Source organism: Populus alba, chromosome 3, assembly GCF_005239225.2.
Source record: "Populus alba chromosome 3, ASM523922v2, whole genome shotgun sequence".
Lineage (NCBI taxonomy): Eukaryota > Viridiplantae > Streptophyta > Magnoliopsida > Malpighiales > Salicaceae > Populus > Populus alba.
Genome location: NC_133286.1, coordinates 4,716,516 through 4,743,604, shown reverse-complemented (window position 1 = coordinate 4,743,604; position 27,089 = coordinate 4,716,516). Strand labels below are relative to the sequence as shown.

At 32.4% G+C, this 27,089-nt stretch overlaps 3 protein-coding genes and 1 non-coding gene across 9 annotated transcripts in view; 3 read left to right on the top strand and 1 right to left on the bottom strand.

Annotated features, from left to right (window-relative positions):
• Positions 1-10,844, top strand: part of LOC118037857 (uncharacterized) — a 95,002-nt gene extending 84,158 nt beyond the window's left edge. The window contains exons 2-9 of one of the 4 annotated variants that reach the window (XM_035043997.2): positions 7,128-7,206; positions 7,506-7,580; positions 7,682-7,806; positions 7,929-8,025; positions 8,459-8,568; positions 9,107-9,181; positions 9,310-9,354; positions 10,449-10,844. In XM_035043997.2, coding sequence (XP_034899888.1) covers positions 7,511-7,580; positions 7,682-7,806; positions 7,929-8,025; positions 8,459-8,568; positions 9,107-9,181; positions 9,310-9,354 — 522 coding nt within the window. In that variant the 5' untranslated portion in view covers positions 7,128-7,206; positions 7,506-7,510 and the 3' untranslated portion in view covers positions 10,449-10,844. Of the gene's footprint in view, positions 1-6,907; positions 7,207-7,505; positions 7,581-7,681; positions 7,807-7,928; positions 8,026-8,458; positions 8,569-9,106; positions 9,182-9,304; positions 9,355-10,448 lie in introns of those variants that run through there. The other 3 variants (XM_073407898.1, XM_035043995.2, XM_073407899.1) reach the window with 3 other exon arrangements.
• A 2,548-nt stretch (positions 10,845-13,392) lies between these two features.
• On the top strand, positions 13,393-15,209 carry LOC118037856 (uncharacterized). 2 transcript variants are annotated; one of them, XM_035043994.2, is made up of 3 exons: positions 13,393-13,875; positions 14,139-14,737; positions 14,986-15,209. In XM_035043994.2, the coding sequence occupies exons 1-3, from the start codon at positions 13,839-13,841 to the stop codon at positions 15,151-15,153; spliced, it is 804 nt and encodes a 267-aa protein (XP_034899885.1). In that variant the 5' UTR covers positions 13,393-13,838; the 3' UTR covers positions 15,154-15,209. The 2 variants fall into 2 exon arrangements, with proteins under 2 accessions (XP_034899885.1, XP_034899884.1); XM_035043993.2 differs by having other exon boundaries at positions 14,103-14,737.
• Positions 15,210-15,792: 583 nt separating this feature from the next.
• Positions 15,793-15,864, top strand: TRNAP-UGG (transfer RNA proline (anticodon UGG)). Its single transcript has one exon. It is a non-coding gene; the product is annotated as a tRNA-Pro (tRNA).
• Positions 15,865-17,442: 1,578 nt separating this feature from the next.
• Positions 17,443-25,263, bottom strand: LOC118037855 (uncharacterized). 2 transcript variants are annotated; one of them, XM_035043991.2, is made up of 10 exons: positions 24,862-25,263; positions 24,692-24,757; positions 24,329-24,509; positions 23,960-24,156; positions 23,482-23,532; positions 23,311-23,402; positions 21,258-21,379; positions 20,344-20,438; positions 20,046-20,150; positions 17,443-17,749 (listed from the first exon to the last, which is right to left on the bottom strand). In XM_035043991.2, the coding sequence occupies exons 1-10, from the start codon at positions 25,156-25,158 to the stop codon at positions 17,612-17,614; spliced, it is 1,344 nt and encodes a 447-aa protein (XP_034899882.1). In that variant the 5' UTR covers positions 25,159-25,263; the 3' UTR covers positions 17,443-17,611. The 2 variants fall into 2 exon arrangements, with proteins under 2 accessions (XP_034899882.1, XP_073264422.1); XM_073408321.1 differs by lacking the exon at positions 17,443-17,749 and adding an exon at positions 18,088-18,183.
• Positions 25,264-27,089: the final 1,826 nt, after the last annotated feature.

Below are 27,089 nucleotides of genomic sequence, written 5' to 3'. Positions count from 1 at the left end.
AAAAAAAAGCCAAACAAAAAAAAAATCAAACCAAATCGATATAACCGGTTTTTATCCTAAAAAATCAAACCGAACCAAAACCGGTTGGTTTAAATAAGTTTCAGTTTGGTTTTGGTTTTTTTTTTAAAATTCGGTTTGGTTATTTTTCTTTTTAAAAGACTGAACCAAACCAAAAATAATCAATATGTATTATTATAATTAAAAAAAAAAAAAAGTAAAAGAGCTATTAAATCACTTGGATTCAAACAGTATTTCTCACGAAAAATTTTGGGATGTCTCGTGAAAAGTTTTACTTCGTATTATATGAAGTTACTACGATAGTTGAGGAACTGGAAGAACAATTCTATTAGTGTTTTTTTTTTTAAAAAAAAGGTTATTTTTTTTATATGCCGATTGGTGACCATTTTTTTCTCTATGCTTTTTTACTTTTAGCAATGCTAAATCAAATCTTTCACTTCACCGGCTTTTAAATACTCATTTTTTATGCCCCTTGTAAATAAAAAAAAAAAAAAAAACCTAAAAGAGCTCATTAAATTACTGTACATTGTATCTGTTTTTATTGTCGATTCAAGTAGTATTTTTCATGAAAAATTTTGTGATGCCTCGTATATTAGCATTACTAACAACCATAAAAGAATAGGAAAATTACCCTCATCATCTTGTAATTTAGTTATATTTTAATTTTGTTTTAAATTTTTTTAGAACTTACCGTTTATATTCTGAGTCAATCCAAATTTTTAAATTGAACAAAATAACCTAAGAATCATTATATATATATATATATATATATATATATATATATATATTATTTTTAAAATTGAACTAAATGACCAATTTTTTTCACTTTGTCTCTCTTTTATACACCAATTTCTCTAACATTAATTGATCTGAACCCAAATCAAGGTGTTAGTCTAATGTTTTTAATAGATTTTTCTTACTTTTCTTGTCTTAAACAACTAAATACCTAAAGTTTTTAGAATAAATGTGAAATACATTTATAGTGCTTATGACCTTCTCATGAAATGGAAATTTTTTTTGTGGAATGCCATACCTTTACTAATGTCTCCCTTCGTAGGATCATTTGGTGGTGGATCTCAAGTGGTTGTTGGTGTTGGATGTGGTTGTCGGTGTACTACTATTGATATGTGATGTGCTACAACAATTAAAGAAATAAATTGTGTCAGATTTAAGCAATGGCTGATTTTGAAATGATAATCCTAAGAGTCATTAGTTGATCCTCGTACAAGAAGCACTTCATCTTTGTTTTAGCTACTTCTTACCTCGCAATGGTTGAGCCACAAAACCAAGCAAACTAATCTCCATTTTACCATATTGATACAGATGAGGATGATGACAATGTTAAGGAACTCAAACAAGATAAACCTAGCAAAGGTATTTTCATTGGTCACTTACTTGAATAAACCCTTTTTTTGTGAAGAAGAAATGATAAATCGATCATAAAACTACTATTGTTGTTGTCATTGTGCTCTAAAAACCATGTTCATCATATCTTCGTTAACCCAAAAGACAACACTAGGAACTTGTAATGCCCATAACGAGTCCTAAAAGCAATTTTAGGAATATCCTCATTCATAATCCTCAACTGGTGATACCCCGATCACAAATCAATCTTTGAGAAACATTGAGCTCCCTGTAACTGATAAAAAAGATCATCAATGTAAGGGAATGGGTATTTATTCTTAATAGTGACCTTGTTCAACTGCCTATAATCTATACATATCCTCATTAATCCATCCTTCTTCCTTACAAATAAAACAGGTGCTCCCTACGGAAATACACTCGGATAGATAAACTTTTTATCTAGCAAATCTTGAATATGCTCCTTCAACTCTTTTAATTATACTGGAACCATCATGTAAGGTGCCATAAAGATTGGTTTCGTTTCTAAAACTAGATCAATACAGAATGTGATCTCGCTATTAGGAGGTAGTCCAGGTAAGTTATCGAGAAAAACATTAATTGAACCTTTTTAATTGACTTTTTTTTGGAGTGATGTAAAGTGTTGTCGCACGTGCAGGCACAACATAACGTTGATGTTGGGATCGAGGAGTTGCCACCTAGTTACTTGGTTTAGAGTCATTAGAAGACCCAGTGGAGTAGTCTTATATGAAATTCTAGGATAGGGGGTTGGTTATGACTAGAGAATGTATTAACACCCTTAGCACATCTTACCTGGGGTAAGTTGCATTGTATGATCTAAATATGGCTTAAAGATATTAATGAGTTCCTAATTGATGGTCCATCCATGGCTTAAAACAAAAATTTACTCTCGAGAATAACTCCAATATTTTGAATTTATAATTGGCTAATATACCCAAATAAATTCTCGTTGGAAAAAAAATCCATATAAGTGCCCTAACAAGGGTTTTCCACAACTCGTTATCATGGTGAAAATACTCTCAATTAAAATTTGTGAATATCCAAAATAATCTTGAAAATTTTTGAATCAACTCCTGGTATTTAAATATCAGCCTATTTGTAGGTCCAATATTCATATAGAATGTTGACCATTAATTCTTTAAAAAAAAAAAAAAAAGAAGGTTTTTGAAAATATTGGTCAAGTTCTCATGAATTCAATAAACTGGTTATTAAATCTAAAAAATATATACTAAGATATTTTTAATTTTTTTGTATATAAAACAATTTCCAAATCATACCATGTCTTTTTTATATTTTGTTTTAAGCCAAAATACGTTTTATTTTTTTTTATTTTTTTGAGAGACTTGGTTGTATGCATACCAAATAAAACATATTTTTTTAAAAGAGAGAATTTTATAAAAATATTTGAGGTTTTCGATGAAAAGCGAGTATTTTAATAATAGGTCAACATCTTAGAGTATAAGTTTACAACCTTGATATTAAATAAAATTATTGAAAAAAACATGCAAAGGACCCATAAATAATTTTAAATTGGTCTTTAAATGTTTTTTTAATTTTTTGGAATTTATTGGGGGCCTATTTGGAAAAACAAAATCATTTTTATTTAAAATTGTCAAAATTGATCTGAATGTGTGTTTGCCAAAAAACCCTTTAGGCAAAAAAATTTCTTATAAAAAACAATAACAAACCAAACAAAACCTTAGTACCTGACCTTAAAAAATCAATCGGGTTGACTCGAAAACATTGGTTCAACCCTGAACCGAACCAAAAACTATGGTTTGACCCGAAACTAAAGCAAAACATATAGTTAAATTAGAAATAGATAAAAACTAAAAAAAACAAACAAAAACATAAAAATTTCTAATAAAAATATATCAAACACCAAGAACATGATAAACATTCAAATTGAAACCCAGCAAACACAAATAACAAACAAGACATGTCTTTTTGCAATAAAGGGTAAGATTTTATTTGTAATCATGCATAGATCAAGAATCAACACATTCATTTTCTTTTATTAATAATTAAAAGCTACGATTTGATCAAAATATATTTGGGTAGTTGAAAAAACCCTAGAATCTAAATGCATGAATAAATGTTATTGATGCATTTTAACCCTATATTATTTGGTAAAGATGACAAGCTAACATGTTTGCGCCAACAATTAACCCAAAACAATTCAAAAACAAGAGGCTAGTGCAAAATTCATGCGAAAAGCATAAACCTAGAATCTAAAAAAAATCCAAAAATTTAAGAATTAATGTTGAAACCTAGATTTAGCCTTTTACGCCTCTAAACACATTGTTTTTTATCCTCACAAACTATATTATCAATACCAAGCATGGTTGAACCCAAAAAACTAACAAAAAAATATCAAATTATCACAAACATGTATTAAATTCCAACTTCATAATTATAGCTCTAATGATAGCCAACAAAAACATCAAAATTCGATTCAAAATTGAAACCCAAATCATGCTCAGAAACCAAAAACATATACTAACAAAACAGAAAAGACATCAAACATCCATTGTCACCCTTTGGTAGAATCCAAAACTACCTTATTTTATCAAAATCAATCATAAACATATTGTCTTGACACTCAATAACATCAACAACAACTCTAAACTAGATTTAAAGAATAAAAACATTTTTTATGTATTAATCAAAACAAAACTAAAAAACATCATAATATTAAAACAAGTTAAAAAAAAAAAACCATTAAAAAAAAGGTTTAAACATTAAGAAAGCATGAATGGAAAGGCCACATGGACTTCACCCTTGAGTTTATACATTGTTATACCTTCTTTAAGCTTACTAACTATAGATTGTTCTTTTTTGTATTATTTTCTTTTCTTCTTTCCCTTTCACTTCTTTTCTTTCCAAAGCTTTTTAGACCTTCTATGTTAGGTCTATTAACAAAGTATTTCCCCATGTTTTCTTCTCCTTTCTTTCTCCTCTGATTTCCAAGGGTATTTATAGGGTTTTTCTAGGTTTTCTTGGTGAATTCCCTCAAAGATTGATCAAAGTTTACCCCTTTAATCAAAGTAAGAGGGTTCTGGACAAAAGCTAACATTTGAAAGCTCTTGTACTAGGTTGGTTTTGCAATTGTGATTTTGATTTTAGGGTGTTTGATGGTTTTGCTAGACTTAGATAGCTATTTATGACCTTTTGATTTTAAAAGAGAAGCTTTAAAGCCATTGATAAGAATCCTTTGAAAAGCTTTAAGTATGAACACACAAAAAAATGGGTGGTTTTTGAAAAATATATGTCATTGTCAAGGTTGATTGAGTTAACCATTTTCGAAGTTTTTCCAGAGCAACTCTAATGTAAATTTCATAGGAAACCACCTGAAGTTGGTAGAGGATGTCACACATTTCATTTAGATCCAACCTTGCTTAATTTGAAGGTTTGTGGCTTCGCATTCATTTGTTCAAATGTGCCAACTCAATTAGCCCAAAATCTAAAAATGCAAGGAAGCTAATCGCAAACAAGATATTGGAGACTTTTGTGGAAGAATTGGGATGTAAATCTCCAATTTTATAGGCATGAGGTTGTAGATGAGGTGTTTCTCAATTTAATTGGTGGTAGTTACAACCCCTAAAATGGTCGGAGACACCACATTCATTTCCCTAATTATGTTTACTCAATCATCCAAAAATTTTAAGGACAGAGATGAACAGTGGGTGAATGACATGTTGTCTTGGTTAAACCCTAGGAATTAAGGTTTTTTTTAATTTTGGTCTCTACTATTCCCATTCCTTTTAGTTGCACCTATAATTGTCTCCTAACTTTTAATTATATACAATTGCACCCCTATCAAATTCAAATATCAACCTTAGAGCTCAACGTCTTTTATAGACGAGTCCTTGGTTTTCAATTTGTTCAGTTTCATCCTTAATTGACCATTAAAATTTCAATTCCTTTTAATTTGGCCCTTGATTTGACTAATTTCTACCCCTAAAATTACATGCCACTACAGTTTGGTCCTTAGCCTTGAGAATCTACAATTAAGTCCTTAAATGGCCTCCAAACTTTATTTTTTTCATAATTAAGCCCACGCTTCGTCGCAAGCTTAATATTTGAAGATATCATTTTCTACCTTAAAATTAATATTTAAAAAGATATATTAAATAAAATTATTTGTAAATAACTTGATCTTGGTTAACATATACTAATTTAAAAATATACTAGATTTGTTTCCGACGCTTCGTCGCAAGCCATGTAATTGTTTTTTTAAGTAAAAAAGAATAATATGGTAAAAATATTTGAGACCTGAGTCATTGGTTCAATCAATAATTTAAATAATATGAACAGGAAAAAAAAAAAGCAACAATAATAAATAAACCGAGGGAAAAAACAATGAAAAATTGGTAAAAGAACCAGACCTGAGACCATCTAGATTACCAAACAATCAAATATTGAAAAATAAAACTGTAAAAAAAAAAAATATAGAAGAACCATGTTAAACCGAGTAAATTCACATAATCCACGACCATAAGCATAAGATTGAGATAATCTCATAAAAAATACAACAAAAAAAAATTGAATGATAAAATTAAAATAAATCAATTTAAAAAGGACAAAAAAACATAAATTCAAACTGTGTTAATCTTCAAAACCGGTGATCCTAGTCATGAACCTAAGGCTAACTTTATAGAAGGCAAACTATAAAAAAGAACAAAGTAAAACTAAAAAAAAAAAAACATTAACTTAAAAAAAAAAAAAAGAAGAAGAAGAAGCAAGCTCGGGTGAACCTTATAAACCTAGTCTTATCTCTAAAACTCATAATCTGTAAAATTCTAGATTCGAGTTCTATCATGAAACATAATTCACAACTAATTTATTTTTGAAGATGAAATCTTGAAAAAATATTAGTAAAAAAACTTGCAAAAGAAGAAAAAATAATAAAAAAAAACGAGGATAAAAGTTGATAAAAAAAAAAAACTCAAGGATAATGAAATTATATATAAAATAACAATTTTATAAATAGACCCAAACAAAATAAATAACAATAAAAAAATAGAGACTAAATTTGAAAGATTAAAAACCAAGGGTGAAATTAAAAAAACAATTGTGATTTTATAGACTATTCAAATTTAAAAAAAAATAGTAATAAAAAGAACAAATACTAAATGTGAAGGAAAAATAAATTGCAAGGACTGGTTTGAAATTTTTTAAAGGGTTGTCATAGAATTCGAGGTGGAGAGAAAGGAAAAGAGAGAGAAAATGGTCATGGACACCAAACTTGAGAAGCTTTAAGGACACGCATCAGCTCATCGTATAAAGGATACTGAATTCTTTTAAACGTTGTCATGAAAGATAGTGTTTGGTGACTGAACAATCCTAAACGCATATATAAAAAATAATTATGTGATAATAAAAATATCATATAACTCCAATATAGTTAAAAGGTATTTCTGCCATGGTAATTTCATCATTAAATAAATATTTCCAGGAGAATTAGTTTTTTTTTATTGTATAATAAATTTATCATTAAAAGAAAAAAAAGTTAGAGACATAGTGAACTGCTACTCATATGGATCTGGGGATTAGCATGAACATAAAATTCCTCGTCAGCAAGCAATCAGTCAATTAGGGGAATGGAATAATAATGCTTTGTTAAATCCGGTCGGGTTTTCAAGCATCGATGATGACCAAGTAAAATAAACCCAAAAAGCCATCCCTGCCTTGCTCTGCCCCTCCCCTCCCTTCCCCTGTCTTCTACACACACACACACCTCCGCAATCCTTCTCTATCCATTCCATCCTCCAATCGGTTCACCCATCTCTGCTTCACTCTCAGGTCTCTCTCTTTTCGTTCCGCTTGTTTGGTTGTCGGGAAAAAGTTTCATGCTTTAAAACTCAGTATACTGATTCTTTGTCTGAATTGTTTGTTTTTTCACTGAATCATAAATGATGAAAAGACGGGCTGAATTTTTGTTGGAATTTCCAATTTGGGGTTTTATGGGTATGATTTATATGATTATTACTGGCTTGAAATTTGTGTTTTGGTTAATGGGTATCGGTAACTTGTTATCTATGAAATGGTCCTTTTCTTTATTTAAATTTGTAGATTTTTTCTTTTTCTTTTTCTTGGTGAAGATTCAATGGGGACAGCCTCGTCAATGCTAACTCAGTATGACTTAGAAGAGGTTCAACTACACTGCCATAATCTATGTAATGTTGTTTTTTCCTTATCTTGTTTCTCCGTCTCTCTACTTATGTTATTTTGATGTTTTAGCTCTCAATTTGGTGTTTTTTTTTATTGAGAAATTTAGTCTCCCAGCAAGAAATAGTGTCACTGTATCAAAGGTTTTGCCAGCTAGATCGAAATGCAAAGGGGTTTATCTCAGCTGATGAATTCTTATCAGTGCCTGAGTTTGCAATGAATCCACTCTCTCAGGTAATCTTTTTGGCCCAAGTTTATATTAATTAATGGAGAACTAACTGGACATTGAATTTATGTTTTTTTTTTCTTTGTTCATTTTATGTTGAGAGCATGGGTGGATTTCTGGCTTCTTGCAGAGGCTGCTTAAAATGCTTGATGGCTTGAACTTCAAGGACTTCGTTGCCTTCTTATCTGCTTTCTCTGCTAAAGCAAATATGGAGCAGAAAATCACACGTAAGTATTTGATACCTTGATTTTACAATATTTGAATTTGATCACAACTTATTCATGATGATTTGTTTCTATTGGTTTTACCTTGTAGGTGGGAGTAAACTAAATAGTTTATAGATGTGTTATGAGGACTAGAGAAAGCATGTGGTGACTTGTAAGACATATTAGTCATGTTAAACTTGTTTTGAGAGCTTTATGATTGGAAAAAAAAAAAAAAAAAAAAAGAGGAATTAGTTGTTAATATGATGGAATTTATCCAGTTAGGCCAGCATTACGTGTATTACATGCATAATGCACCTTTTACCCTTGCCATTCTTTCATTTTGGGTTGCCATTTCCATGTTGATTGAGAATATTTATTGTCCTAACTCTGAAGAAAGGTAAATGTTCTGCTGTTTTTGGTGTTATTCTAATATTATTGAATGTCTTTGTCCCAGTTATTTTCAAAGTATATGACTCGGATGGGAATGGAAAAATATCTTTCAACGACATACTAGAAGTTCTTCAGGATTTATCTGGTGTATTCATGTCCAATGAGCAAAGAGAGGTATAACCAAACACTTCCTGTTCTGTTATCTGATCCTGCTATTTGCAACACCATAAGATTTGAGGTTTGATATTTGCAGCAAATATCCCGAAAGTTCATAATGCATGAAATCATTTATGAAAGACATTATAGATGAATGTTTGGGAATTATTGTAGATGGTGTCTTTGTCATTAAGGGATGAAATGATCAGGTCATGACTTATTTGAAAGGAGTTAATTCAATGTCTGTCTGGCTGATGACCATCATATTGATCCATTTCCTTTAATGAGATCATCATGTTTTATGATGGTTTCCACTTGATTTAATATTTCTTTATGGCTGGTTATTTTGAAATTTGCAATTTGTTCGAACGAGGGAATCATCTATATGCTAGCATCTATATTGTTAATATATTGGTATTTATCTGGACCTTTTTTGCTACTATTTTAGGTAAAAACATAGCATGAGTAATTTTGTGTTGCTGCCACATGTCACTGTTTCTTCAGATATCACACTAGCATAATTAATTCCTTGCACTTTCTCTCATTTGTCCTGCAGAAAGTCTTGCTCCAAGTTTTGAAGGAGGCGGGTTACACAAGGGAATCATACTTAATGCTGGATGACTTTATTAAGGTGTTTTACATTTTATTTGTATTTACTTCTGCTAACTTAATTGTCTAGAATACAGTATTTCTTATTACAATTAAATGAAATTTAATTAATTAATTTGATTTACTTCTTATTGACTAACAAAAGAGTAGAGTCGAAGAGAGCGAGGATACATGCATCTCTATCAGCACCAATAGGTTAGAAATGAAATTTGATTAATTTTATTTTGACTGGTAGAATAAAGAGTTGTTGCGAGGATCATCCACACGAAAGCTACATATTACATTATCTTCTGTACCTTTCTTTGCTAAAACATGTGTTAGCTAGCATTGGCAGATTTTTATGAATACAAGGGTAAGATAATTCAGGGGGTTGGAAAGGCCTGTGTGCCCTCGTAAGGGATTTAGAACTGATATTTTATTCTTAGAAAATTACAGAATAATTCAGTGCGAATCTTAGACTCTAAAAGTTGCCATAAATATCAATGTTTGGAAGATAGTTCAAACTGCATTATTTTGTAATGCTGCTGCATTCCCAGATAAGCACAAAGAGATCGCACTATCTTAAGAACTTTGGTATTCAGGGCTCATACAGCATGAAATTCCTGTTGATCTTACAGGCCATCCTGCTGTCTGTAACTGTCTATTCCCATGCTGTTCATTCGAGTGCTATTTTTCTGGCGTTTAGTCCTGTATTTTTTCTAGAGACCTTGGGTGGTCGTTGGCTAGGATGCTCCTTTCTCAGTAATGGATTTTAATTATTATTGTCTTTTCTACCAGCAAATACTTTTAGCCGTCTTAAGAATGGGTTGGAATTTTCATGTCTCAGTTTTCTTTTTCTTCGTTTAATTTATTCTATATTATTTATTTGTGGGAAAGGAGGAAGAGGGTGGGGGTTGTTCTTCCTTTTAGTGAAGTTTTGATGTGAGAAAACCTGTAATAGAGACTAGACTAACGCAGCAGTGTACATTTCATCTTGAGTTCTTGTATATAGTTTTAGGTCTTCAATTGTTTATTATTATTATTATTTACTCTTTTCTTTTTCTACTCTCTTTTGAGTGAAAAGGCAACCGAGGGTTGAAGAACAAAAATGCTTGGTTTTCCTTAGTTGTCCCGCTCTAAAATTTCTAAGTTTTCTCTATTGACACGCATGAGCATGATGCTAAGTTAAGATCATCGTATCTGGTAATTTCATGTAGAAACCCACCTAAATGGTCCGATCCAGTCTACATGTTCCTTGCAATATCCTTTTGAGCTATTCAATGATGGATTTTGCTTTGTATGCGAGGCAGGTTTTTGGAAATTCTGGCCTAAAACTGGAGGTCGAAGTCCCAGTTGACTGAGCAACCCAGCAGTCTCTCCATGCTCAATGTACGGAAAACAACCCTCTACTACAGTGATCTAATTGGCATGACACACACTTGTAATAATGTCTTGTATCCTTGAGGAACAGATTGAGCAGCCTTGTGTATTGGAATAATCTTTTGGCTTCCCTGTAAATGGTTCGTTATCACAATGAAATTTTCCAGTCTCTCATGGTATGATTAGCATTTAGCAGTTTACAAATTCTTGTTCTGGTGCCATGCGTTTTATTCAGAAAGGATTTGTTTAGTTTATAAGGTTTGTGGGGTTGTATGGTTGCTACTACTATTGAAGGTTTTGGAAAAATAAATAATTTTCTTCGTTAATTTTTTTATATTTTGTATTGTTATATTTTCTAAGTTTTTTTATTTATTTATTTGAAAGGAATATTTTTTATATATAAAAGGTTGTGAGCCTTCTAAGTATTTTGAAAGTCTTCTCATAGCAATGATGTTCTTGTTTTTTTAAGTGGTTTGATTTGTAATAAACTTTGTTATTAATCACTCTTGTTGTGGTATTACAGCTATGTGTCAATTGATATCAAAGCTTAATAATTTCCGTTGATTTTGATTGGAGGTTGTGTAAAACATGTATCAAAGCTCAATGATTTTTAATAGATAATTGTGTGATGTTGAAAAATCATTGTTGGAAGAAATCACGGAATATAACGTGCTTGTGTAAAAAAGGATGAGGAAATTTCTCCTTGGAAAAAAGATATTTTTGAATTAATTAATTGTTTTTATTTGAGGTAATTGTTATTGAAAATTTTAATAGTATGATTTAGAATAGGTGATCTATACAAAGGTTTTATGTTATAAATTTATGATGAAATGATTCATACAAAGATATTGGGTTAGGAATTCATGATATGGGTAGCCAACACAATATATTAGGGATTTAGGATAGAGTGAATCACATGCATAAAGATGTTTGTAGATTTTTTTATTTTGTATTATTATATTTTTCTAGATTTTTTCTTATTTGGAAGGAATAGTTTTTATTTTATTTTATTCTTCTTATCCAATATTATTATAAGTGTTTTCTATTTTTTTTTTTATATAAAGAGTTGTAATAGTTGTTTGGTAAGTAAAGACATAATGAATAAAATTAAGTATTTTGAAAGTTCATAATAACAATGATGTTCTTAATTTTTAAGTAATTTGACTTGTAAAAAAACATACTATCATTAAACCCTATCTAAGTTAGTTGGTATTAGAGTTATGTGTCAGTTGGTATAAGAGCCTAATAATTTTTGGTATTTTTTATTGGAGGTCACAGAGAACATGTATTAGAACTTAATGATTTATAGTAGTTAGTTCTTGTATGTTGTTGAATAACCATGGTTGAAAGACATTGGAGAACATTATGTGCTTGTGTAGGAGAGAATAGGGAGATTTTTCTTAGAAAAAATATGTTCAAGAACTAGTGTGTTGTTTCTATTTATGTCAATTATTGTTATTGGTGTGACTCATGATGGGGTAACCTATATAAAAATATTATGTTATGAATTTATGATGAGGCTTAGGGGTGTTCAAAAAAACCGATCAACCGATTAAACCGAAAAAACAGAGAAAAAATTAACCGAAAAAACCGAACCGATAAAAAAACCGAATAAACCGATTAAAAAATAAAAAAAATTCACTTGGTCCGGTTCGGTTCCGGTTTAAAACAACTTAAACCGATTAAACCGACCCAAACCGAACCGGTTTAAAAAAAGTATAAAAAACAACCGCCCCCTCATTTCCAGCCGCCCCCCCCCCCTCATTTCCAGCCTTCACTTCGCTTCCATTTCCCTTTCCCCCTTCTCAACCACCCCACCCCATCCCCCTCATCTTCAATCCTTAACACAAGAAACACTAACCTTAATTGCTCAAGCCCCTTCGAAACCATAGTCACAAGATTTTGCTATATACAAGCCTCAAATCTTTAACACACCCGTTTCTAAGAAAAAAGAGGGGGAATTTTGGAGTTTTTGCAGAGGCAGGTTTTGTTGAAAAATTCGAAGGGAGGTTAAGGGAAGTGGAGACAACGGAGCTTTGTATTAGATTTCAAGCCATTTGTGGAAAGTTCAGAAGGTTTGGATTGCAGTTTTGGTAGGAAGGAAAAAGGATGTGGACTGTAGAGTATCTCTTCTGATGAAGTTTGTTTAGGCTTTGAGTGGTGGTGGTTGTGGTTCTTGGCTCTGCTGTCATCTTCTTGAACTTATTTGATTACCCTTGCAAAGAACAAATCCAGAAGCAGAAGGGTCGGTTTTGGCAGACAATAGTCATTATCAAAGGGAAGCGAGTGAACAATGATTATCGCTGTTACCATGGAACAATCCGGTTTTTTTGGGTTTTTTTGCTAAAAAACCGACCCGAACCGAACAAAACCGGTTCGGTTTGAACCGGTTCTCGGTTCGGTCCGGGTTGTTAATATATAAAATACTATTTTTCGGTTTGGTTGTATTTTTAAGTTAAAACCGGACCGAACCGGACCGTGAACACCCCTAATGAGGCTACTCACATATATGTATTGTATGAGAAACTCATGATGGAATAGCTAACATAAAGGTGTTAAAGACCTAAAATAGTATAAATCACACATATAAAAATGTTTGTTAAGGTTTGAATTTTTTGAAAAGTTACTTCCAATCCAAGAGAGATAGGTGCATAAGCTTTTTTAAAAAAAATAAATATTTTTCTTAGTTAATTTTATTTTTTTATTTTATATTATTATGATTTTCTAGTTTTTTTTTTATTTGAAAGGAATAGGTTTTATATTTATTTTTTCTATCCAATATTATTGTTAATATTTTTCCATATAAAGAATTGTAATATTTTTGTAACAAATAAAACATGAATCAATAAAATTAAATATTTTAACAAATTTAATAATCCTTTGCCCTCGTCAGCATGACGTACTCTTACTGGAGAAAAGAGGGATGGAGGGTTTCGATGCTACCATGAGCTTTGAAGTTCTAAGTTGCTGTTAAATATCACTTTCGTTTCCTTCAAGATGAAGCATATGACCTAACCTCTCCGTTAATGGAGCCAAACTTCGCCTCCCTAAATATGATAATAAGCCAAAATATATTGCTGCTAAATGGCTGCAGTTCCTCAGGTTGCAGACATGTTAACCACGTCAAGTAGCAATCGCCTACATTTAACAACAGAGGCAGATCAAGAGTGAAGACATTTTCTTGCAGCTGCTTGGCAATTTCCCATGGACCTCCTCTCTCTCTGTGACAAAAGGGTCTAGATAGTAGATACTGCGCACCACTCCTTGCATCCCTGACACTCACCTTCTCTTGCAAGAAAAGCGAAGGGAGGTCCAGAAGCATGTTCTCGGTGTTTTCGAGCATGGAAACTGTGTCAGGTAAGCAACCATCATTTAACCATGCACTCTGCTATACTCCCCAACCAATCTCTTTGTCTACCCAGATATTTCTCTTTTATTCTAGTTTTTATATCTTGGATTGTCCAGCGAGCCCTTTATAGCTCTTATTTGGCTTCTCATGGTGATTGCGGGATGGCTCTTATGGTTATTCTTTGATGGTTTTGCCGTTTCCTGACATGTCAACTGTTCCTTTGTTTTCCTGGTAGGTAATAAACAATGGTCTTCTGATCAACTTGGTGCAGGAAATTTGCATGCCTTGCAAAAACTTGGAGGAATTCTGCATTGCAATAAGATGCAGATCGCAGCACTCGAGTTACAGAGTTTTTCCTCACCGAAAAACCTTTCATTTTCCAAGCTTCTGGAGAGCCCTGCAAGTATTCGTAAGCATAGAGCTGGTGATGGACTGAGGTTTTTGGATGAGATTGGAAAAGATTTCAGAGGTACAGATGCAATGGAAGAACAGCGAAGAGAAATGTTTAGGTTGATGAATGGAAAGAACCTGCTAACAGAATCAAGGGCCTCGAGTTCAAACGAGCTAGTGGAAATATCGCCAAAGAATTCTTCAAGAGTTAAAGCTTGCAGTGATTCTTCTAAAGGCAAACAACTGAAACAAGTTTCAGAGGCTGGTAAGATCAAGCAGCTAAGTAAGCGATTGAAGACTCTTGAAGAAGAAACTGAACCTATGAAGCAAGAGTTTTTCCAGCACATGGAAGAAAGAAAAAAACTGGTGGCTGAAATACACCAGCAGTTTCAGACAATCCACCATTTTCTCCAATTTGAAAATCAAGAACTTGAAGAGGGATCACATGATGATGGACCTTCGATTGTCGAATTTCTCAAGGTAATATATCCTCTCTTGTCCAAACACTAGAGAATTCCTGCAGGGTTTTTTTTCTTCTATTAAGTTATGTTTCTCTCAATTGTTTCACGTACAACAATTAGTCATCCAAATCAGGTATTATGTATTCACTTTTCCTCAAAGTTCTCATACATTTTCCTGATGAATGCTTGATTTTTGCGAGGATTACACAGACATGATCAATTACTGATTGCTTACTAACTGATAACGATGCAAATGGTATCAAACAGAAAGCAGGATTGGGACTGGCAGGGCAGAAGTACTATACTGATAGGCATCAAGATCATGCATTGTCTGAAGAGGACATGGAAAGACTAATAAGGTGGCTGCAAGAAGCTGCTGATGCAGAATCAGAACGCGTTGCTTTCAAAAAATGGATGAGAGGGCTGTCTAACTAACCACGTATAACCCTTGCCTGCTTGATAGTTTTTTATGGCCAAGGATTTGTAATTGTTGCATATATATATATATATATTATATAATATATATATATATATATATATATATATATATATATATGTTTGCGTCTGTGTTCTTCAAGATTCCACCGAGTATATTTACTTTAGTGATGTGGAAAGGGTACTGGGAGAGCATGGCATGATGTGCACTTGTTCTTTTTCTTTGTCCTATCAAAACTATGTCGTTTTTGGAGTGTGATTGTTCTCTCATTCTCTTCTTGAGCAGCACTTGTGTTTCATTTATGCCGTCGTATATATACTTGCCATCCATTGTGTACCTTATAAATAAAAGGAATCAGTACTATTTTGTATAATTAAGATATTTTGGGTGTGCTTTTTATTATTTAATTTATTTTTGGATTGTTTCATATTTGCTGTAATTGAAAGAGGGTATTGGTATATATTATTAGTTTGGGGACTGTTTGGTAATTGACAGCACATGCTAGAGCTAAATTTGAATTGTCAAATATAGACAAAAGGTGGAAATATGACGGTCCACGTGACCATAAAGTGTCACCTCTTATTTCAATATTAGAAATTTATAGATATAATTAAAACGAAAGAAGAAGACAAGAAAAAGGGCGTTTGGTCTAGTGGTATGATTCTCGCTTTGGGTGCGAGAGGTCCCGAGTTCGATTCTCGGAACGCCCCTTTTACTTTTTTAAAATTCTCAATTTCGGTGTGCTTGCGTTTTCTTTTCATCCATCCTCCACGTCATCAATTATTCAATTACTTTTTAATGGCATGGATTGGAAAGATAACAATCGCTAGGTTTTTTTTTTTTTTCTCATTTGTAAGCAAACAATAAATAAGTGTTCTTATGATTAAATCGTAGTTTATCTAATTTAAAACTTGAATTAATAGATTTGTAGATAACATGATGAAGCTACATCTTGTGGTACAAGGAATATCTCTAACCTATCACCTTGTTAGAAAATGTTACCCTTCATTGATTTAAGTGACAGATTTTGTCATTAACTTTCTAATTTAAGATTAAAGATGGATGTTTCATAGGTGTTTTTAGCATAAAAATAAGTAAAAATAAGTTATTTTCTTTGCTGGTCAAAATTTATAAGAATAAACATGTCATTTATCATAATAAATGACGTGAAATTTACTTTAAAAAGAAAAACATATAACCCTTGTAAAAAAAATTAATAATAATAAAGTCCAAGTATATGGGTCTGCTCAAGCACATTAAGCCACTCATGATGTTTAATTTTTTTTTTTTTTAGTTTTATCTTTTAATATTGAGGTTTTTATTATCATAATCTTTCAATGTTTAGTTGATTTTGGATTTGATTTTATAATTTCTTTTGTTTTAATTTTTGTAAGTTCATAGCAATATCAAAGAAATGTCTCAATATTTTGTTGATACTCAACTTTACTAGCATTTTTTTTTTATCATATAATTGAATAAAAAATAGTTAAGAAAAACAAAATTATTAGACCTAATAAAATCCATGACTCAGGTCATAAATTTAGTAAGTTAACTTATCTAAAAATTAATCTTTATAATTTGTTTTGACTTGTTTTATATAAAATTACAGTAACCTTAACCAAATATCCTAACATTGCAACTATTTTTATTATCATGTAATTAAATAAAACCTACTAAACCTAATAGCATCCATTACTCGTTCACGTTGAGAATTTGACGAATTAACTTGAGTTTATTTAAAATTTACATTTATAATTTGTTTTGATTTATTTTTTATAAAATTATTTCAAACAAACATCTTGCCATCAAATTGTTACTCAACTTTGCAAACGACTATTTTTATTATTATATAATTAAATGATTATTAATTATAATTAAAATTATTTTCTATAGGGTTATTTTTTTTCAACTTCAGTTGTCTAACTATCATAATTAAAATTAAAACTTAGGCTAAACAAATATCTAGGTTAAGAGGTTTCAAATTTAACCGCTAAACATAACACAACAAAAAGTTCCCAGCAGAATAAACTTTTTTTTTTATGCTAAAAACAGAATTGGCCTGGCTGAGCCAATTATCTAGAATATTCCATAATGGGTAAAACTGCTGACGAAATGGAACCAGCAAACCAGGTCCTACTGAAGCTTCTTAAGTTTACCAATAAAGATTAGCCTAAAACGCAAGAGCCCTATGGAAAAACAATGAATCAAGCTCAAGAGTAAGCCACTCGGTTCTCACACAGGCATTCTCCAAGAGCAAGAAGAAATCCCACTACCGCCACCATTCAAAATAGCTCAGCCATCCCTTTTCAGTGGTCCTTCTATTTTGAAATATATGTTGGAAACAACTCATTGTTTCTCGAAGAAAGTTAACAAAAAACAATCAGTTGCACATAAATTGTCCACTAATCAAGAACACAATATAAAGAGATATTAACCAATGACTTGATGTTTTAAATCTCACAGTAAACAGGCTTTAAAGCCCTTCTCCAATTCCTGAGCGTCCAAGTTCTTCCCTATGAACACAATCTTGTTCGTTCTGGGTTCATTGGGACCCCATAACCGATCAGGTGAACCTTGGAATATATCATGAACACCCTGTCAAATAAGATGAGGCAATGGAAAAATTGATTACGATCTAATTCCAGTTCAATCTGCAACAAAGCCAACACCAGAACCCCTTGCTTGCCAGAGTAAATAGCATACAGAACCTAAATATAAACTAAGTAGCGTTGCTCAGAGCTGTATACCAGTCGAGCCTTCGGTCTATATAAAGCATTCCTGCTAGTTTATGGTACAACCCCCAAGCTAGCTTAAGTTAATAATAATAAAGAAAATAAAATAAAATAAACACCATCATGAACTGAACATATTGTAAAGCAGGAGTCCTTGTCTTTTATTACCACCAGCATACAAAATCATTTTATGTTGAACAGATTATTTAGCAACAACTATCCACCTGATGGAGAACCGTATAGCACAAATAGGTCATAGGACTCACATGCATATCCAGAATGCGGAACACACTTCACCTTCAGAAATGCAAGACAGAATTTACTATGACACATGATAATAAACTTTAACATTTGACACAAGGATGACCAGATAACAAAGCAAAAGCATTTCATTTTACTCAATGCACCCCCTCCATACAAGGTCCTCCTTTTTCAAGGAGCCACACATTAGCATATTGACCACTGTTTGACAGCCAAGCAATTAATTAGTCACAACATATCAGTGTTGTCATAAGGCATCCGGGCGGTCGATTAAGCGCTGGAGATGAGGCGAGGCCAAGGCACCTTTCTTAGCCTAAGGAGATGGTGTTTGAAGAGGCACTGCCTAGGCAAGCGCCTGTGCATGGGAGGCAGGCGATAAAGGCATCGCCTGATGAAAATTATCTACACTGACATTGAGGATTAGTTTGAAGAGGCGTCTCTTGGATTTCTACTTTTTTTATAATAAAAAAAAAGGACTTGTGTTGTCTTGTTTGTCTCTTTTTCTGGTCTTATACAAGAAATAATTTAAGGTTAGTTTTGTAAGAAAAAAACATAGATTAGGGTAAAAAGAGAGACAGAGAGAGACCGACATAAAAGTTAAAGAAAAGGAGAAACAGACATGAAAGTTGAAACAAGAACAGCATAAACAAACATGAAACACCATAAGAGAAGAAGATAAAGAAGAGTCTAGAGTGAAGACTAAAGAGCAACAGAGGTATTCCTTTAACTTTTTTTCTTGTCATCTCATTATTTTGTTTCTTAATTTCTCATATGGAAATACTACGAAGTTATATCATATAAAAAAATCTGTTTGGGATGATGGTTGGGACGATAGGTGCCAACATAGAAAATAATATTGTAGTAGAAGAAACTCTTAGGGGTATAGCTCAATTAATCAGACCCTAATTTTGCTCCCTAGAGATCACCAGTTCGAGTCCCACAAACCTCAGAGCCACTGGAGACTTACATGGTCATTAACTTCAAGGCCCGTGGAATTAGTTGAGGTGTATTCAAGCTAGCCCAGACACCCATGTTAATATATATTGTAGTAGAAGATGAATTGGTGTTTGATGGAGACATTTAACTTGGGGTGATGTGGCAAGGGAAATAAGTTGAAGAACCAAGAAACAATACAACAGACAAAGTTGAGAAGTATAGGAAAATCAAGTGCTAGAACCACACATAAAGAGGGATCAAGTTCAAATTTTAGACAGGTGCAGCATGGTTTAAGAGATGAAGATTTGGATTATAATCATGAAATGAAGGATATTGATGACTCAAGTGAAGGAGACGAAAGCATAAATGAAGATGTTTTTTAAGATTAAAGAACAATGACGATGATATATAAGTTTTGTGTTTAAATCTATTTAGCTACATACTACTTTAAATTGTTTTGTTTTGTTTTAAGGGTGAAAAAATGTAACTTTATATGAATATATTATGGTATTTTATTTTTTCTTTTTATTTTCTAATGATCTAATCATAATTGATATATGTTTTAGATTTATATATCATAATATAATATTATAAATGTAATTTTTATATCATCCAGGTTGAGTGTCTTGGTTCGTTTGGGTGAGAGCCTAGGCATGCGCCTCGGGCATTTTCCAGGCTTGGTGCTTTTTAGTGCCTTTCACCTTTAACAACACTATAACAAACACAAAGCATAAGGATGCACATCCAACGCATTTGAACCTTGAAAAAACAAAGAAAAGGTTTTTGTTTCTTTGCTTCTACAATAATAACTAAAATGACAGTCATTTTAATGGTGATGGTTCAAAAAATAAAAAACAAACAAACAAAGGTGATTTTAAGTAGTCAAATAGAGTTAACAAATATGGAACATAGAATTTTCTTTTATCAAGATAATATTGGGACTATGGAACTTTGTAGCTCACCTGGAATACAAATCTCTCATCCATTCCCTGAACAGACAATAAACCTTTCATCCGGTAGATGTCCTCACTACGTTCCATCAATAAAGTACCAAGCCAGAAGTTAGCCTGAAAGTGAATACAGTGGTCACATCAATCCAGTATTGTTAGTTTTACACATCCCATCGACAAATAAATCAAACACAGATTGAGCAACTGTTGGAAAGTAGAAATGCTCATGTGAGGTTATTTCAAATATGTACAATTCTTCTGTAATTCTAAGGTTCACATGGAAATTGAACAGCCCACATGTAAAACCAACCTTTTCTAGATCTAGGCTCCCTTCACAGACTATACTGACAGAAGAAACACCAGGGTCATGAGTGTGGTCATGCGAATGATGATCATCATGATGATCTGCACGATAGCATCCAAAAGCTTTATGATCAGCCATAATATCATCAAAAGAAGAGTGGCAGAGTTCATTCATAAAATACTCAAACCAGGCATTTACAATAACTGAATTACAATAATGAACATCCACAAAATAACTAATCATAAATGTTTAGGCCAGAGGTATACTATCTTTAAGCTTTAGCCACAATAATAGCTCAACAGAGGAAAAGAGAGCTAAACATGAAAAGTAATATATAACTGTTTCTCTTGGCTAGTAATTATAGGTCATAGGCCGAGGTTTTTTCTTAATGCTTTTTCATTTTCCTTCTTTTAATTTGTTGGTATGAAAGCTTTTCATTAAATAACATGAAAGCACAACACATAAGAAAGGTCATCTTAAATGTTGCTGCTAAAATTAGTGATGAACATGAAGTTAAATTTCTAAATACACTAATGTGTAAATTTCATTGCCTACTTCTAACAGCTAGAAAAAGAGTTTGGAGAGGACTGTGAATTTCTACTGCAATGATTAATGCATGTAATAAATAGCGTTTCATCAGACAATAATACATCTTTATCAGTTTTCATGTTTCATATTTTACTTGAAGGTTTCATTATGGGTGATCGTCAGCTTGATACACATAAAATTCCAATTTTTCCATGTGGCAGAACAAATACAAATCAAGTTCCAAGTTATAAAACAAAATGTTTATCCAGTGAGAACCTAGTTATTTTTTATTGGGACAAGCAGAAGCTTTCTTCACTAAAATATAACAGCACCTAACAGTTTGTGCATGCTGCTTTAAGTTAAGTACAGACGCTGTGAATGAAGAGAAATACCATGCTTATGGTCATGTTCATCATGATGGTGGTGGTGGTGGTGATCATGATTGTGATCGTGATCGTGGTCATGGCTGGCATGATCTTCCTTTCTATCTTCATCACTGACAGCACTCTCAATCCTGAGAAGAGGAGCAAATGTTAGCCAACAACCCCAGATATTGCAGTTTAACTGTGAAGTGACCTAACACTTCTAGAAAAGCAAGCATCTTCAGCAAGAAAAAAAATAGTATACAGAAAGAAAAGATAAAACAAGAACAGAGATAAGATTAATAACAAGTTCAGTTAATTGACAATGCAACTACAGAAGGAACATTAACAAGGCAGCAAGAATAAGGTCATTGGGAAAGTATAATCAACTCATTATTTAATAAAACAACAAAATGATTTAACACCAGAACGTTTCAAGCATAGAAAAGTGTTGTAAAGGCACATGCTATAACTAAAAATCTCAGCATTCTGCTACATAAATAATTTTTCAAGCTACAGCAAATCCAACCAGCAAACATTCTAGTCAAGGACAAAAATTAGTATCACCACATTCATTGAAATGTCACCCTAAGTTAATGTCTGTCTATGCACAGATCACCGTATTTTATATGATCAGTGTTTCCCCCAAATGAGCTAATTGAATAGCATGACTCAGGGTATGTCTTGGATTGAGCTTTGCAAAACATCTTCTTTGGCAAGACTTCGATTTGCTAACTCTGCAGCAATCCCAAATACTCTTAGCGTGGTTTTAACTCCTCAAAAATTCAGGAGTACTTGAATCATTTTTCTTTCCCTTTGCATGAAAACTTCACCTCCTTTTATGTTCGGATATAATTAGATTTACATCCAAAATAAAGAAGAAGAAAAAACTGCTACAAGACTATTTTTTGACATGCAGATTTAGGGTCAGGTTCTTTAAGCCCTCAAAATATGACGAGAATAGAGCTCATGATCCTTTTTTATTCTATTCAAGTAAATTTGTTTCTTTCTAAAGTGTAAAAGAAAAAAGAAAAAGGAAAGGAATTAAAGCACTCAAATGTTTGCATAAATAGTTGAATACCAGATAGTAGTATGGTGCGAGAGGCACTAAGAAGAAGTGTATCTAGGTTTTACTAATTTTGCAGAAATAAATGCAATTTTTCAGGTGGACAGTGTACCATAGTGATCCCAAAAAAACCTGGAAGGAGTAACAGTTATGAGCTTTTATCTGAAAGTGTTGATTTTCTGTGTTTATCAGGTTTACACTAATAGGATTAGTAACGTATCCACAATAACATGGGATTCCAGTAACTTTAGAAGAGAACCAAGTAATAAACTGTCAACTTCCATCTTCGGGAGCATGGAACTCTTTTCTCGGGTTTGAGAAGGATCTCAAATCACAGCTGAGAATTGGGTCTGTATTTCTATATCTTATCCAACTCAGTAAGAGATTTCTGATGGGTACAGCTGCGATTAGATCTCTGGTTCCTGTGTAAAACTTGTTGCTAGTAAATTCAAAGATTGGTTTTTCTATTATTGATTTCAACTATATAGCATTAACTTGCTAAGTGTTAATCATTTCCCAAATGTTTCTGAATCCAACTACAGTGTTTTTATAGAGCTCATAATCCGATATAAACCTGGAATTTCATAGAATGACGTTGAGTTCCCTAACTTGTTTTTATGACATAGAATGAGGGCACCCTCCCATCCATGCTCTCGGTCCCCAGCAATGAGAGAGAAAAAATGAATACATGAAAGGAGAAGAGCAGAGGGATGTGAAAGAGAGAGAGTGTGTCTAAATGCAATGCCTAGCACATAGTAGTATCCGTGTCAACACAGAAAGTATAAACCAATAGTGCAATATACACATTTAAGCATTTAACAAGCATGGAGGTTGAATTTAATGGATGAGCTCATTTAAAAAATAAAGTTAGATGCACAAAATGGTCTCCTCTAGCCAGAGTGAAGAATAAAAAAACATTCAAAATAAAAGATTAAGAAATTTAGTCCTTTTTTAGTCAATTAAATATTCATATTCATATACATGTACATATACTAGGAGACAAGAGTGGAAAATAACCTCTCCAAATCAAATCCTCCAATGCCGAGGACATAATCCAAGTCAACTTTTCCATATTGTGTGCGCTTCAAATTAGCCATACGATTAATGTTCTGCATTCAGAGACCCACATCAGTATTCAAAAAGAATTAACAGTGAAGAAAAGGAAAAGAAAATAAGCAAGACACCAACCCTTATCCGCTGCACCAAAGAAGCGATTTCTTGCTCACCAACAAGATCAGTCTGGCAACAAGACAAGTTATCATATGGGTCAGTAATAGACCAAAAGTTTGATAACTGACTCCAAACTTGCATCCTGGACTAATTTCCCAACTGACAAGTTATCCATTGTCACATTTCTAAGAGGCAATAAGCCCATTGTTTCATTTATTCAGCATCTGTTAAGTCCCTCTTTAAAGAAGTATTAAAATGAACTTGCCAGCACGTGGGTTTTAAATTCCTGGGAGAAAAACAAATAAGTTTCTATACCAGCTAATGAACAACAAAAAACAATTTAAAGCAAAATGCAGATAATAATGTCAATATGCTAAAATCTGATACTTAAAAGTTGAACTGATTAAACTTTATCCAGTATTAGATTTATAAATCGAGCAAATTGAAGTCTAACAAAGTCAAATTTAGGCAAAAATATAACTTAAAATCAAAGTACCTTATTCACTATAACCCGATCAGCATAAGCAATTTGCTCCACTGCCTCGTTCACCACTCCCTTTGGCTTAACCTCATCGAGATGGAGATGAGCATGTTTAGCATCAACCAACGTCACAACACCATCCAATTTGACATCATTAAAAACCTGGTCTTCGGCATAAAAAGTCTGAATGATTGGTGCAGGATTTGCCAGCCCTGCAAAGTTGCATAAAAGATTTGCAGTGAGCAACAACTAACTAGAGAATCTATTTCACCTGAAGTGAACTAATCTCACATGCAAAACAGTTAGTAAAAACATAATATATCCTGCATTCATTCCCGACCAGTCATACGCCACATATAAATGTCAAATTGAATAATTACCTACCTGTAGTCTCTATTACAATATGATCAAATTTATCTTTCTTCCTGTTAACCAAATCCGCAATCATCCTGACAAGATCACCCCTCACCGTACAGCACAAACAACCATTGTTGAGCATTATAATGTCCTCAGTCCCAGCACTTTTCGCAGCAACAAGAGAGCCATCAATGTCAACTTCACCATACTGAAAGAAATTCAGCATAACCACTTAAGTTCTCAATTAACATCATATAACAACAACTAGGGCTTGAAAACCCATCACAAAGATTCTTTCTTTTTTCTTCTGCTCACATTCATCAGTCATCATATGATATTTGCAGATTATATGGGATGCAAAAAGATAAATGAAAGATGATGACAGAGTACCTCATTCTCAATCACTGCTATGCGCTTCCCATGGTCAGCAGTCAGAATATGATTAAGTAACGTTGTCTGTTATACATAATCACCATAAAACAGCACAACCCATTATCGTAAATCAAATGAAATGCACAAAAAAAAAGAATGAAAGAAAGAAAGGAGGATAAAAAAAGGACCTTGCCAGAGCCCAAGAAACCGGTGATAATGGTGGCAGGAATCCGATTATCGGGAGGAATCTTGGTGGTTAAGTCCGAGTCGTCAGTCTGAGGGGCAGAAGTAGTGGCGGTGGCAGAAACGGAGAAGCGGCGGCGATGAAAAGGGGGTGTAGTTTTGAGGACGGGATGATGGGTTCTTTGTGGTTTTAGTAAGAAAGGGAGGATGGTGAAGCGGAGTGTGGTGGGATGGCGAGAAGTTAAAGAGGCGAAAGTAGTGGCTATGTCTACTGATAGTGATGACAGTGAAGCCATGGTCATGACTTGAGAGCCTTCTGGTCTAGTTTCTTCTGGGTTTTGGCCTTGTGGATTTTGAGATAGAGGGACGGGGGGGGAGATAGAGGTGGCCTTAAAGCTGACCAACAGGTGAACCTTAAAATTCTTCAAGTAAATATCTTATTTAATTTAGGTTTAAAATTAAAATCAATAATGGTCAATTAACTTTAATAAATCAAAGATAATCTGATGGTTAATCCTTAAAAAAATCTAAGAAAAAATTTAAGAAAAAAAAATTGATAGCAAAAGAAATTTTTTGATTTATTTGAGTTTAAAATTAAATCGTATAAAAATTATTTTAAAATAATTTAATTGATCAATAGAAAAAAAAAAAAAAAAACAAAATGATATTTGGTTTATAAATTTACAAAGTAAAAAAGATATTTTTCAACTCAATTTATAAATTTGACTTTGTTAAAAAATAAATAACAAGTAATAACATATATATTCAAAATAAACTTGAAAGAGAAATTCATATATTTTCTTGTATATTTTTTTTAATGTTTAAAATATAAGACAAATAATCTATTTATTAGAAAATGAGAATATTAAAGGAAATTAGAAAACCCAAGTATCATGGAAAATCAAGAAACTAAACCCAAGAGTCATTAAATATAAGAGATTCTAATGAGTATTTAATATATATAATTATAGATTTTATAACACTTCCTCTTGAATGACCATATACTAAAAATATGTCTCATTATAACCTTGTAAAGAAAAACCTGATGGAAAAAAAAAAACATGAGCAAAGAATAAAAAAAGTACAATATTCTTTAGTGATTTCTAAATACTTAAGAATTCAATAAAAGGTTTTATATAGATACTTCAAAATATATATTTGAATATTTTGGAATTCAAAAAAAAAATATCAAATTGCCTCGTTAAAACCTTACAAAAAAAAACTCAATGGAAAAAAACCTAAACGGAGGAAAAGGAGTGCAATTTGCATTAACTTCACCTCAAAAGTACATGCCATATGATAAATATTTAAGATCACACATTCCAATATTATGGATAAACTTCTTGAAAGTTGAGGCTGGTAAAAACTTTGTAAATAAGTCTGTTAAATTATCAATTAACCTAGTTTGCTTGATACCAATTTTTCCCTTTTGTTGAAGCTCGTAAGTATAAAAGAACTTTGGTGAGATATGATTTGTTTTGTCTCCTTTAATGTAGCCTCCTCTACATTAAGTAATACGGGCAGCATTATCTTCAAATAATATTGCGGGACTATCTTCAACAGTTGACAATTCACACTTTTCTTTTATGTGCTGGATAATTGACATTGGCCATATACATGCTTGACTTGCTTCATGGATTGAAATAATTTATGAATAATTTGATGAAGTAGCCACTAATGTTTGTTTGACAGATCTCCAAGAAATTACAGTATTATGTAAACAAATAACTTGTTTGTGATCTCTATTTATAGAGATTAGAGAGATAATAACATGCATCTACATATCCAATCAATTATGAATTTGATCCATTATAAAATAACCTCATTTTAGTTGTTTGATGGAGATAACAAAGTATATATTTGACCATATTCCGGTGTCTTTTATGGGAGTGGAACTATATCTTACTAGTAAATTGACGGCAAAAGCTATGTTTGCAAATGAATTTAACTTTGTTTGGATTACTTATTTTCACATTAGCCAATCATTTCTATGTCAATATTCTTTGACAATTTATGGTTTAATTTCATTATCACTTTTGGTGATGCCAAAAGTAACTTTAAATGTAAAATGTCATTTATGAAAATTTTATTTTGATCCAAAATCTCTTATATGTGAACATAGTTTATGGGATCTCATTATTTATAGGTATCTAGATCTCTTCAGAAGATGTCTCTTTAGAAAGTTCCTCTTTAACAGGATCAATATTAGAAGATGATTTTGACACAATATTTA